General features: G+C 38.4%; 1 protein-coding gene across 1 annotated transcript in view; it reads right to left on the reverse strand.

The window, feature by feature from the left end:
* CPO (carboxypeptidase O) overlaps positions 1 to 8,157 on the reverse strand; it is a 14,044-nt gene extending 5,887 nt beyond the window's left edge. Inside the window, exons 1-5 of the mRNA XM_010018009.1 lie at positions 8,151 to 8,157; positions 5,949 to 5,992; positions 4,351 to 4,475; positions 1,703 to 1,817; positions 541 to 642 (exon numbers count right to left, since the gene is read on the reverse strand). Of these exons, the coding sequence (XP_010016311.1) occupies positions 541 to 642; positions 1,703 to 1,817; positions 4,351 to 4,475; positions 5,949 to 5,992; positions 8,151 to 8,157 (393 nt within the window). The remainder of the gene's footprint in view (positions 1 to 540; positions 643 to 1,702; positions 1,818 to 4,350; positions 4,476 to 5,948; positions 5,993 to 8,150) is intronic.
* Positions 8,158 to 13,508: the final 5,351 nt, after the last annotated feature.

Here is a 13,508-nt window from a genome sequence, read left to right on the forward strand (position 1 = left end):
TTTTCATTTATATTAGCAATTCACAGGACTGGTTGTTCTTACTTCGAGATTTATTTTTTTTTTTAAGAAGGGGAAGCAAAAAAATGCAGGGAATCTAATTTTACACAGTGGTGGGAACAGATTAGACAATAAGTAATACAATTATTAAGACTATGGTTTTTACTAGGATGTCCAATAAAAAATGTCATGGAATACTCCTAGCAGAAAGGCTATATGCTATAAAAGGTAATAGAAGCAACAAAGTAAAACTCTTTATCCTCACACACAGCTGTTGCCAAGCCAGTTTCAGCTTGATTTGTATTTCTAAGTAAGACTTAAGTTAAATTTGTTGTTTTCACTGTATAATACCAATAGCAAGGTTATGGTGATAATATATATGAAAGTTGACAAGTCTTACATGCACTGTAGAGGACTAAACCCATCTGTTATTTCAATGAATTTGGATGAGTACTGTCTTAGGAAAAGTCTGAATCCTGCCTTCTCCTGTGTGCTTTTCTGTGGAGATACCTTTTACTCATTTTAAGAAAGCTCCCCCCTTACCTTCAGATAATACATTGGTCGATTCTCAACCGTATTCCCCAGGTAGTGCTGAGTCACCAGCTCACTGTTGCTGTTCTGGATCTCAGTCATCCATTGATAAATCTAAATAGTCATAGAGTATGAGTTTCCTTCTCTTTCCACCTCCATTTCCAGATTAAAGCATTTTATTTTGCTTAGACAAGCAATGTTTTCCTCAGAGCTTGTTTCAACCTGTAGTATCACTTAACACTCATGGAAGGCCTCTCACTTGCCTCTGAGCAAAGTCATGGTCATATCTCACTGGGTGTTAAAGTGTAACATCATTGCAATACCACACTGATACTCCATTCTGGATCTCATTCCATATGCCCATGTAATGGGCATCTTTCTGTTGACTTCACCAGGCATGGAGCCACACTGTCAAATCTTCAGCCCCACAGTCTCTTTCCTATGAGTACTGATTTTCCACATTTGAGTTCAGCAGCAGTCATCCCCAATAGGTAGCTCAAACAAAACATACATGAGGATTGACTCTGCTTTCTCACTCTTACTGTGTGGGTAGGAGGAGGAAGGAATACCAGCATGCTCTGCTGGTGTCCAGGCTTACCCACTGGTCTGTGAAACACAGCACCCAGAAGTCTTCACTACCCACCCTTATGACATTATTCTTTCCTTAACAGAGTATGTTAAAAACCTGTCTTTAAATTCTTTCTACGGATCTCGCACTGTTCATCTCTTCTTCCTCACTGGGATTACAGAGACCACCGTAGTCATTGCACTTCACATTTGTCTCAGCATCTGCTGAGAGTGCTCTTAAACAAATAAACGATAGAGTTAATTATAAGGATAGAGTTAATTATAAAGCATGATAGGGTAGAAAGGTGCCAAAACAACCAACTGAATCCCAGATTATTGTCTGCAAAACAATATGGCTGCTTCATGCAGAGCATTTACATTTTGGTCAGGGAAGAACTGAAGATTTGATCAAAATCAATGGCAAATTCATGTTCAGTTCAACCAGGCCAAGATTCTGTTCAAAGAGTAAGGTCTAATTCTGCAAAGAAGACAGACAGAAAGAGCTCCAGTGACTTCAGCTGAGCTTTCTGCAAGCACAGAGTTGCTTGTTTTGGCAATTACAAAACAGCAGCTACAAAGCAAGCAAGCAGTCTTGTGTTCATCTTACCTCTTCCATGGGGTGATATTGGGTATAGTCATAACCATCTGGGACCTGCCTGGGGCTGTTCCTTTCCCTTGGCATGCTGTGATCCACCAATTCCTGCACATCAGGTATTAGGACGCTGAGAGGAGAGGAAAGGGGGAGATAGATAGGAAAAAACCCAATCCCTAGCAGTTACTGCAGAACTATCATGGTGAGTACATTACTTACATCAACAAATGAAAGGATTTAGCTTCATCTGTTGTGGACTGCCTTGCAAATTCACCACCATCAGCATAATAATTACTTCAGTGTAAGAGGAAGTTCTAAGTACTGAAATTTTTGCTGGATTCAAACAAAGCAATAACTTTACAAGATTTTTTTTATTTTTTTTTTTTGAGATTGACGATTTTATACCAAAAAAAAAGTATTTATTGTCTTTCTTTTCTACACCACTTGTACTTTTGGGCAAAACTCTAAAATAACACCTTTTGGGAAAAGGAGGGGAAAGGGAAAAATTTACGATTAGTGTTTCACTGTATTTTATGGAGACATTTTCAATTTGCAAAGACTTCACGGAAGTATTCATTGCAACTTGCCAGAATCAGAACAAACCCCCTCTTTCCTTCAAAAACGTCTTCTTGCCCTTTTAGCTACAAATGAGTTCAGAAATGAGTATAGCACAGGTGTGCTTCCATGATCAAGGGAGTCACTAAAACCTTCTCCTTGGCTTCAGGGGACTTTGGATCATACACTGTGCTTCTCACTGCAATCGGGCCCTTGTAACAGTGTTCCAAATCTGTGCTCTTTGTAAACACTTGTGATAAGACAATTGCAAAGGTAGCTTAAACACTGTTGATTTCAACCACTGTAAATGCTAATGGACTATTCTGCTGACAGTAGCACTGGGCTGAATTTCTGGAAATATGAAACTTTTAAGAGTAGTTACAGCTGATTTTCACTCTAAGCTTTGATGTTTATTCACATCCAAACTTCAAACTAAAATTCAGCCAGTGTAAATTCCCTTGAACTGCAACCACACACGCAAAAAGCCTTATCAGGGTCTGGAGAATTGAAATCCCAGAGTCTGACACAGTCAGAATATTGATGTCCTGATTATAATTTGTCATTTATGTCTCTATCATTACATACCTAACTGGCATGTTACCTTCCTTGCATGTCAACTGCTTTCTAAAAGGTGGTTCCTGCTTTGAATGTGTTATAGGAACTTTAACTCTAACATTGCCATACTCATCTCACGCCCTTTGCAATACGAAGCAAAATTTCAGCTTCACTGTTAAATTATCCACCTCTTTCTTTAGGTCTCTATGCAAAGGGGGTGGAGTTCTGGCCCTAATGCAAGGAAAAGAAAAAAAATAAAAGACTAAACTACTAATTTGAGTTTAATTTTTAAATTTTCCCTAGAATCAGTTGAAACCACTAGAATATGAAGAGCCTTGATGTAAGTAAGAGGTTAAATATCTTCTGGAATGTTGTCTTAAGTCCTGAATGCCTAAACCTGATGTTAGATAATTTGTACTGGGTCCCAACTTATCTCTCTCCATCTCTGGTTGTCAGGGATCACACTAAAAAGTATTAATGAGGCAAGATGCAAGATGTCAAGATCAGCTTTAACACTAAACAGCTTCGAAGTGGCACCAATCGTTCTTTAACTTATCTTTGATTGGTAAATATGTATGCGTATGTCCATAGACTGTCACCAGCCCTGAATGACTACAGGATTGTTTATATGAAATATAGCTAGCCACTGGTTACCTGAAAAAGTCTGTTCCAAATGGGAATGGGACTGTGTGAGGAATAGATCTTATTTCAAGCCATTTGGCTTTATAAATACTCTTTGCCTCTGAATTAGGTGATTCTCTGGTTTAAAGTAGAAGCTGGCAGTCAGTGAAGATACGTGTCTGGGTAGGTGTGACAAAGCATCATGGGCCATTTGCAGCTCGTGGCTCCCAACTGTGTGCACAATGGACACCTGACACTGGGACCTTTGTCCCAGGCTGGAATGTCTCTGTTTGGCAGGAAGGTGCTAGGAAATTCTCACCAGCCTGGAGGGAGATAGGAGTAGGAAACTACAGCTTGGAAGAAACTGGCTGAATATTCACTTTGTAAGGGCTTTTCTCCAAACCAAAGGAGCAACAAAAGACAGGGAAGGGGAGAGCTACAGAGACTGTTTCTCTACAGTGACACTAATTAAACCTTTAGGGATTTTAAAATAGGGAGGACCCCGTGTTCAAATATCAGTGCTTTCCAGGAGCAAAGCATGCTCCTGTAAGTAGTAGTTGTACCAGGTTTGGCTCCCTGATTTTAGGCTAGAAAAAGAGTCATACCTCTGAGTGCCATCCTCTGCCACTGAGAAGGCAACAGCAAGAAACAAGACAGATTGGGCTGTCACAGATCCCAGTTCCAAATTCACAGTCCAGGCTAGTTGGAAGGTGAATAAACAGGGCACAGGGGAATGTGCTTTTAAAACTCAGAGGTGTATATATAGAATCTGTGCATTGGGCAGGTCAAGGCAAATTGGAGGCACTTGGAACAAAGGTTGGCTCCTATCATCAGTACTTGCTGACTGTTCGCTGGGAAGGGCTAGGTCATTTTGTGATAGCAAGGAAGATTGTTAGATCCAGCCTTTCCCATTGGGAAATTAGAGGTTGTACCTGTAAGAGATCATATGCTGATCTAAGCTGTCTTTCACCTCCTGCACCAGAGGGGCTGGAACCCTCATGTGCAGGTCTTCTCCAGCCCCAATGTCTTCAGGCAGCAGTGGCTTCCACAAATCCAGCTGTGCAGAGAAAAAAGAAATGCACAGTCAAAGCTGGTTTTGGAATAAGAAAATGTATTTAAGATAGAGTAGCTGCATATCAATAAATGGAAGAAGTTTTCCTTCAAATTCTCCCCTAAACCATTCCCGAGCCACCTGTTTACATAGCATGCAGCGTAGGCTTAGTGTTTCCATTGGCTCAGGCACCACTCATAAGGAGCAGCACCTTCACAGGGCCATGCAAGGAATCTAACTTCTTCCCATAAATTCTTTCAGGTAGTAGAAGAACACTTCCACTCTACACTAAGAAAAGTTAGTTAAACCTTTTTGAAATTTACTAATTTTCATTCCTGTCCAAAGGTACATGCAAACCTGTTTTATACCCCAAGACCCCACTCTGCTTTGTCAGTACACATGGTTATTCCTACCTACCAGTAAACTGCTGCAAAGATGCTGAAGAAGCTGGACTTGCTGAAATGTTTCTGGCACAATATGCAAAACCTGATCCCTGGAAGTTCAGCAGAGAAACAAGATCAGTTTTAATGTCTGTTAAAGTATCCATGATTCCATAAGTCAAAAGGAGATATTTTGTTATGTAGATGGAAGACAGAACATGTAACTGAGTGCTTTTCCAACAAAAACATGTCTGGGTGATGAATTCCTGGAATGTTTCAGCTGCAAACAGGACTAAGTGATGTGAGTTTTCTGTTGGTTGAGTGTTAACTCTGCTTCCTTGCCAGTGGCAATTATTCATTCACCATACCAGCTCCACTGAAAATCAACTGCTCACATGAGCTCTGGTGTGTATTTCTGCCTCTGCAGGACCAGGGCCAAAACAAGATCGTTTGTAATATGTAATGAACTATTTATTTGATAAGATGTTCCAGATAGATTTGGTGCTTCGCTCTTCTACTTCAGCATGCAAAACCATTAGATAATCATGGTAAATGAACATTTATAAGAGCTTGAGATGTTCAGAAACTACTTGTCAGAAGCGTAGCTAATTTATTCCACACATAGTGACTAGCGTGCTCTCCAGACCTGCATATTCTTACCCAATTTGCAGAAAACAAAAGTTTCTAGTACAGGATCTATCATTTTATATTTTTAGCAAAGACACACAAATACAGTGTCTGAGTGTATATTTTTGTAAGGCCCCAAGAAACTTCCATTTACTACAGTCTCAATCTGAAAAAAAAATATTTGAAGTTTAGAAAGAACAACTTAAAATAGTTGGAAATGCAGAAAACCCAAATCTGTATCTTCTATTAAAAACCTCTTTGTAATTCTTTTTCTTTTTTTCAGTGTTTCAGCAGATCAACTTTCCAAGCCTGACAGCAAGTGTGCCATTTCTAATGAAAGGCTTTCAGAATGAGGGGTGGATTTTGATGACTACATTGCATTACTCAAAGGTAAGACAGCAGTTATCCACTACTGATGTGATAGAATGGGGAACCTGAGAAGTATTTGTATTTATTAGCAACCAATAACTACTGCTTCACAGTCTCCTTCAGTGACTTCAGTGGGCCTTGGAACCTCTACAGGACAAGTACAAAAAAAGAACATTTTACATGTTAAAGCTTTTATAACAGAAATTCTTGTTGCAAAAGCCTTGCATGGCCATGCTCATTATGGTCATCAATATAATATACTCGCATCATCTGAACTGCAACTGCTATCATTTGCACTTCCATACACAAATGTACAATTATCTGCTTAATATACATGCAAACAGAATTCACTATTCAGTCACATTACCCACTGAAAAATAGGGGGATTTGGGGCTTTTTTACATCTCTCTTGAAAATATCACCTTTGCTGATAAAGAAACATAGAATTTGATGGTTAATATGGGCTGTATACTACTGGTTCAGGAGATGCTGTTAGCATGTAAGGACCTCATCTACGGGGCAAAATGGTTACATTTGCATTGCTAACAGTTTGGTGCAACAGTCATGATAACTTTGTAATAAACCTTGTAAATGCAGGATAAACATCTTTGCTAGGAGAATAAACATCTCAGCTGCAGTTCAGAGTTTATTCTTTCTAAATGCCTGGGCTTGCTTTGCTCTTTGTCTATCAGGAAAGGAAACAATATCCTGTAATATCTTTCTATCCTCATTGACATTATGTCTTAATTACAACAAAATGAAAGAAATGCCAGACAGTCAGATTGCTGCCAGATGGCCAGCTCTTATTTACTGATAAACCTTTTACAATAGCCAGCGCGGAGACAAATCATTTTTAATAGTAAACTAAGATTAGAAAGCACACACTCGTTTATGATTATGGACTAGGGCTCTCAGTGGAGAAGTGCAAAGTCGGCTCACGTGACCATGTGAGAACAACAGTTTTTAAAATGCTACAGTTAAGCTTTCTTACCAAGTTGAGAGACGGTTCTCAGCATAAGCTGCATTTCCTTCAATGCCCATAGATTGGATATTTCATTTAAGTTGTTGAACAGAGCAAATGACAACGAAAATGGGCTTTACTAGTCATTTCATCTGAGTCACACTGACCACTCGATTAAGAGTGTTTTTAAATGCCATACAAGTGCTCAACAGGTTCAGTCCTGGACAGCAATTAGAAACAGAAATGAACACTACATTACCAAGGAGCCATTGAATTATATTCAGTGAAATCAACAGGCTCTGACTGCAACTCTGGCACAAATCTGAAGACTTAATATTATCAAAGGAAAATAACACATTCTAAAGAGAGAAGTAATGACTGTTTATTCTGCCAGGAGCTTTGTCAGGAGAATTGTTGACTGAGTATACTATGAAAGAACTTCTTTGCAGTAGGTATTGCTATATTTTCTCTCCTTTTAAAAACTATATTCTGGCGATATAATCAGCCTAGAAGCATTCAGCACTTTCATTCAGGTACTTTCTCTGTTTACTTTAGAAAATTCTGTGCATAGAATTCTATGTGGATAGTTGGCCTCCACACTATAGTTGTGCCCTCCTGCAAATCCCAACTGCCATAACCTACCATTCTTTGTAAAGTTGGGGGTAAATGAAACAAAACAGTTTAGATAGATAGATAGACAAATGATATAATTTTATATCACTCATTTTCTTATGAAGCAATACCAAGAGTGGAGAATGAAGCAAAACCAGATGTTTAATACTTTTCAAAAACATTAATCAGTAAAAAAACCATGATTATCTCATTCTCAGGACACCTTGGGGTAAGGATTGTCTGGAAAAAATCCATTAGTTTTTTTCAGTTATTGATACAGATTTGCAACAGGGGTTCAGTATCTAAGCTGCTTTTGAGACACAGTCTTTTTCACACAACCTCAGCTGTCTTTTATTTAAAGATGTAATTTTGTTCAGCCACCCCCCACGCTTTATACTGAGAAAAGGTATTTTATTCCTATGGCATCTGATTACAAAGTTCATACGAAGGAGGCTAGGCCAAATGAATTTCAGCTAATGGAAGCAGAGCATCCTGAAATGCATTTGAGGGGCATTCTGTGTCTCCTACGGCTGCAATCATATCTTTCTTGGCTTGGATTTGGTTTTCTCTTTCTTCGTTTCCCATCTTTATGTTTTCTTTCCAAATTTTACGAAGCTTACAGCTTAGTAACCCTATCTCCAGATTTTCAATTCATAATTATTATTAATCTTACACAGTTCGTGGAAATTTCACTGCATGCACAATTCTTCATGACACCCCCTTCACACTCACCCGTCATATTGCAATTTCAAGCTGAGTTTTCCAGGCATTAGCATCCCCAGAGAAAAGATGACCCCAAGGAAAAGCCACATCTTTGTGCATAGAACCCAGATGTGACAGTGCAACACTAGAGATGAGAAGGACTGAAGATTTTATTTCTATAATCATAATATATAACCAGACTTCTCCTGGAAGGGAACCTGCCCTTGTTGAATCATTAACTTTTAAATAGTTCTATTTTCTCTTGATTCTCCAAGCTCTCTTCCACATCGAAAAACACAAACACATACAAATAGCACATTTGCACTGAAGCACTTCTAAGAAGAAGATTTTTCTATATGTCACCTTCAAATCTTTAAAAATGTTATGTGACAAAGTTGGTAGTCATCGGAGAAAAGGTTACCCACAAGGTCCACAGCAACTAGTGAAGTTTAGCTTAAAAAAGTCATGGGGATGGGAAGAACTTGAGAAAAGCTCCCTTCCTTCCTGCATTTATGTCTTTGTGGAGCACTTCTCTGACCTCTTAAGTGCAGTTCTGCCACTTATCTAGCCAAAAAAAAGGACACAAAAGTAACAACCAATATTCCTATAAAGGGAACGTCTGGGATATCAGAGTCTCATCTACAGTTGGAGCAGATCAGTCTCTGGCTATCAGCTTTACACCGTCATAAGGAGTGGTTTTGTTAGTAGGCTGGTTCAAATATTTAATTTCTTGCTTAGTTCATATATCAAGAATAAACAGTTGAATTCCTGCTTAATAGGCTACAGTTAGACATATAGCACATTTCTTCAAAAAGAAATTATTTCACTCAGCTTCTCTCTTGAATTAAAGCTATCCCATGGTGATTTAATGCAGAAAACTGCATGAATTTGGGGTAAAGAGAGTCCAGTAAGTCAGTTTGTTGTGTAAACATGCAATGGACATTACTTTGTATAGCAAAGTATGAAGTCCTTTTACAGTACTACCAAGGCTGTCTCTCATCAAGAAAACAGGCAACAGAACAGTCCCAGTATAAAAGAGCAACTGAACCCAAAAGTGTGTTCTCACAAAACCAGGCTGTATGCAAGAGAATATGTTCTTCTTCATAAATCACACTACCCTTCCTATTTTATTGCCATGCACTATAACCTGCTCTATAGCCTGAACCTGAAAACAGTGACTATTTTCCTCCATATAGATATCCAACGCACAATGACTTCCAGAAGAGCTGAAGGAAGTCCAGATTACTTACAGGTCTATTTATGAGGAATAAGAAAAACAAACTCATATTGGAAAACCATATTCCATATTGACACTCAGGACATCTTCTCAGATAACCTTTGCTTTTGGTTCTTTTTTCTCCACCACTGCTATGAGGTGGACTAATGTTTTGAAGTCTTCTGTAGTGTTGTGTGTGCCCTTTTACCAGAACTGGTTTTGAGCTGGAGTTCAGTCCCTTTACAGGGACTCAGAATATAGGAATAAGAAAAATGGAGGCATAGAGGAAAAAACCCAAAAGGCTTCATTTTTTATTTCTTTTTCTCTTGCAAAAAAGATACGCAGAAATGGAGAAAATAGTGATACACGCTAAAATCTACTCCAGCCCAAAGCTTACACCTCCACGCTGAAAGCAGAAGCTATTTATTCTGTGGTGAAAATGTTACTCCTATGATGCCAAATAGTTATGAAGATAGATTGGGTCATTTTGCTTAATGGGCATAGGATTCAGAAGAAATGACAGTTGCTTGCTAGGTCTTTGATTCAAATTCCTTTGAAGTCTTGTTGATTTTAATGGGCTTCAGATGAAAGTCCTGTGCAAATAATCATGCATGTTTCTCACTGATTTAAAAAAATGGACTTGTTTTGGAACTTCAGCAGAAGATTTGTTCATAAAAGACAATACTTAAGTATGTCTTAAGTACTTAATGTTCAGCTTGCGAACAGTGCTGCTGAATTCAGAATAAAAGCCATTGGAGACATTATTCTGCCACCAATGCAAAAATATCTTGGGATGAGCAATTAATGTCAACAAGCCTATTGCCCTCTTGGGCATACATAATGTCTCAGTAATAAAGTCTGTTCTTTGGTCAGGTTCTTACTGTCAGCTGCTTATCTTTCCAGCAAACGTGGAAGGCAGCTTAATCCATTTATTCCCTCTTTGAAAACTGTGCAAAAAGACATGGGACATCCTAGGGAGAGGAAGGGTTGTAAAAGTCTTGCACAAACATGCCAGCTGAAACCATGCAGTGTCCTTTCTTCCAGTTTACTTCGCGGTTCTTCCGTATGTTCTTCTTAGAGCTTCAGAGAATTATTTCAGCATCAGTTTAGCCTCTCAACTGCCCTGTAAAACAAGCAAATATTATTTCCACTACTTAAAAGATTAAGAAAAAAGGGGAAAAAAATTACTCCCCAAGGTGACAAGGAAGACTGCTGCAGAGCTAGGAATAGAATTCAGATGTCCTGACTCTCTGTCTGGTGCTTCCTTAAATATATGACCATCTGCTCTCCTGCTGGAAGTATAGATACTATATGCTGACTCCAAGTGGGCTGCTAAGCCTGTTAGTTTATCTCTTTTTATCCCATACTGATACCATCTCAAGCTAAGCTGTTGGCCTGGAGTCGAAGTTATTTCCAGTGTTTGAATGATTCTACCTGCTCGTTATTGTTTTAACCTTGCACCACACATATGCTCAGCTATTTGTGACTTATCTGCATACAGTCCGTGTAATGATAGCCACAAGCTAGAACTGTTTTGTTTAAAGACTCCATACTGAAGCATACCACATGTTTTAAACAACTAACATACAGCAGTGAGTTTGATCCTGGTAGCTGCCTGCACCCAGATTTTCTACTGAGCTGCATGTAACTTTCAAGGACAAAAAGCTTATTAAAAAGACAAAAAACTTACACACTTGTGTGTCTCCACAAACATCAGTTCATCATGTTAAGCTTTCCCAGTTCCACAGCTAAATCCTGCACTGATTCCGTATGAACTAAAAGCCAAACTAGAACTAGATGAAATTCAACATGATCATCATGTTTTAAATCATCACCTTGTTTCTGAGAAAATCATCCTCCAGTAAATCCCCTTCTCTTTTGCTGCAGAAACCCACAGTATGTGCACAAGACATCACCACCCAGTACGGTCAATACAGTAGTATGCTGACTAATGTGCCTTAAATCCTAGTCTTCTGTTCCACTGGAGAACCAGGGTGGATAATTCAGCTGTTTTACTAAAATATCCTTGGGTTATCACCGTGGCTTTACATGGAGGAAGCACACAAAGAACTGATAGTTCTGTTTCCAATTGACTTTTCGTAGGAGATAGAATATTCTATAGGTATTGCCTTGTTCTATGAGTACTACAAGATATTTCTGTCTTTCTGAGCAGTGTTCAAAGTATTCCAACTCTTTCTACAATATTAAGTATATGGTCTTAATTCTGTAGCATATGAATATTCAGCAATATGTTGTGTGGTTTGCAATGTGAATTGTTGTTCCTCTCAGCATGCCAAGTCTTCAGCTTTCACAGATTTGTTAGAGAAAGGTTCTTCTGAAATTCTCTGGACTCCATTGTGATTTGATAGTGCTAACTGTTCTCAAGACTCATTAGATCCAGCAACAATCCTAGCATAAGTGGGAATATACTGGAAGCTATGCTGAGTTGTGACATCCCTTCTAGAATCATCTTGCTGAGTTTTTTCTCTTTTTTTCTCTGAGATTACAATGAAAACATCCTATTAATCTTCCATTTGGGATTTTAAAGTAGTCTTAAACAAGGAAGAATTCCAGCCAACATACACTATGTTAGAATGATATTACTAGGGAACCTTAAAATTAGTTCCATTAAGCCAGACTTAAGTGTCCTGCAGATCATCAAGTGGCAAAGGATACTTAAACTTTAGCTTAGTGGACCTAATTTGAGGATTGGTACATGATCTAGTAATTTCAAGAGATACACATGTACAGATACTTTTAAAGATTTCTCTGTAGTTTTTACAGCATTTATGCACGTGCACTCTCACATATTTTGAGCTCAAACTGGAAATATTCAGAGTGTTGTTTCAGGGTGGGAAGTAACACATGCCTTTTCTCCACAAGTCCTGTGGTGCAGTTTTTAGACAGCTTTGTTATCAAAGAAGAGCTTCAAGTAGACGTTCGGTAAGCAGTTCCTTATGCAAGGGGGCTGAAGCAGGCTGACAAAATCTGTATTGGTGTAATTAGGCTGGCAGAGCAGCTTCTTCAGACATCATTTTCTTTAACCAGGAAATTGTTACTAGTAAAGGTGGTTATTTTTCCTTCATCCTTCAGACAGCAAAATGTCACTGCTAAAGAACCTGAGGCTGGTCCTTTAACATACAACCTGAATTCAAAATGATATTTACCACCTGTTACTACAAGATAACAAACACTGTTGGTTCAGTTCTAGGAGTCAAGGGTGATCACCTTCATGAGGAATTGCGCACAAAATCCTATAGTCCTTATGTCAACACAATTACTATGGGAAATCTGCCTGTGTCAGGATTGTGCAATTTAGCTTAAAAAACCTGCTAGTAGTAGATTTCAGGTGCAATGGTAAATTGCAGAACCTGAAGTCCACACATACGGGCTGGCTGCAAAATACCGTCCTTGTAGTTTGATCAAAAGAAAGATTCAATTTGCTGACAGTTCTTAATGTGCCTGGATCCACTGACAGAAGGACCAGTTAGATTTTCTCACTCACCTTCTCCAGTCCTGAAAACTTTCCCTCATAAGAATACTTTCTGATGACGTGATTAGAACTTACAATTTCAAAGGTATTGCTCTGGGGAAAAGGATTTTCAGAAGTGTTTGATCCTGTACTGATGTTCTGAATGGGCAAGAATTAGGAAAGAATCCTTGATTTTGTGAAGAAACAAAACTTCCTGCAAACCTTTAGCTGTCAAAGCAATATGTTGCTTTTTTTAATTAGGCCTTTTGAAAGAAGATGTCAGGTAACATTAAAAGCCTATTTTGTATTTTTAAATAAAATAATTACCTTTGTAAGGAAATAAACTAGTATTATTTTATTGATACTAGCAGAACTGTAAAGGATGGCACATAGGCTCTATAATTGCTGATTGGTTAAAAAAAAAGCTTACTGCACTGTGTTCTAGAATAACCGACATTATTTTTAATGAGTTCTATTACAAGCACTAAAATACTTTATGATTAGATGCAAATATGCTTGCATATGATTTCTTAGACCCAAACAATATACACTATATTCACGTTAACTTAAGTAATTAGCTCTTGCAGCTGTAAAACATGTTTGTATTAACCTTTGGCCTCTGCTCTATCAACAATGATACACATACTTAGCTTTCCGTTTAATACCATAAGAGCGTAAGAGCGTTGCTTGCATGCATGCA

Source organism: Nestor notabilis, unplaced genomic scaffold (assembly GCF_000696875.1).
Source record: "Nestor notabilis isolate BGI_N333 unplaced genomic scaffold, ASM69687v1 scaffold33097, whole genome shotgun sequence".
Taxonomy (NCBI): Eukaryota; Metazoa; Chordata; class Aves; order Psittaciformes; family Psittacidae; genus Nestor; species Nestor notabilis.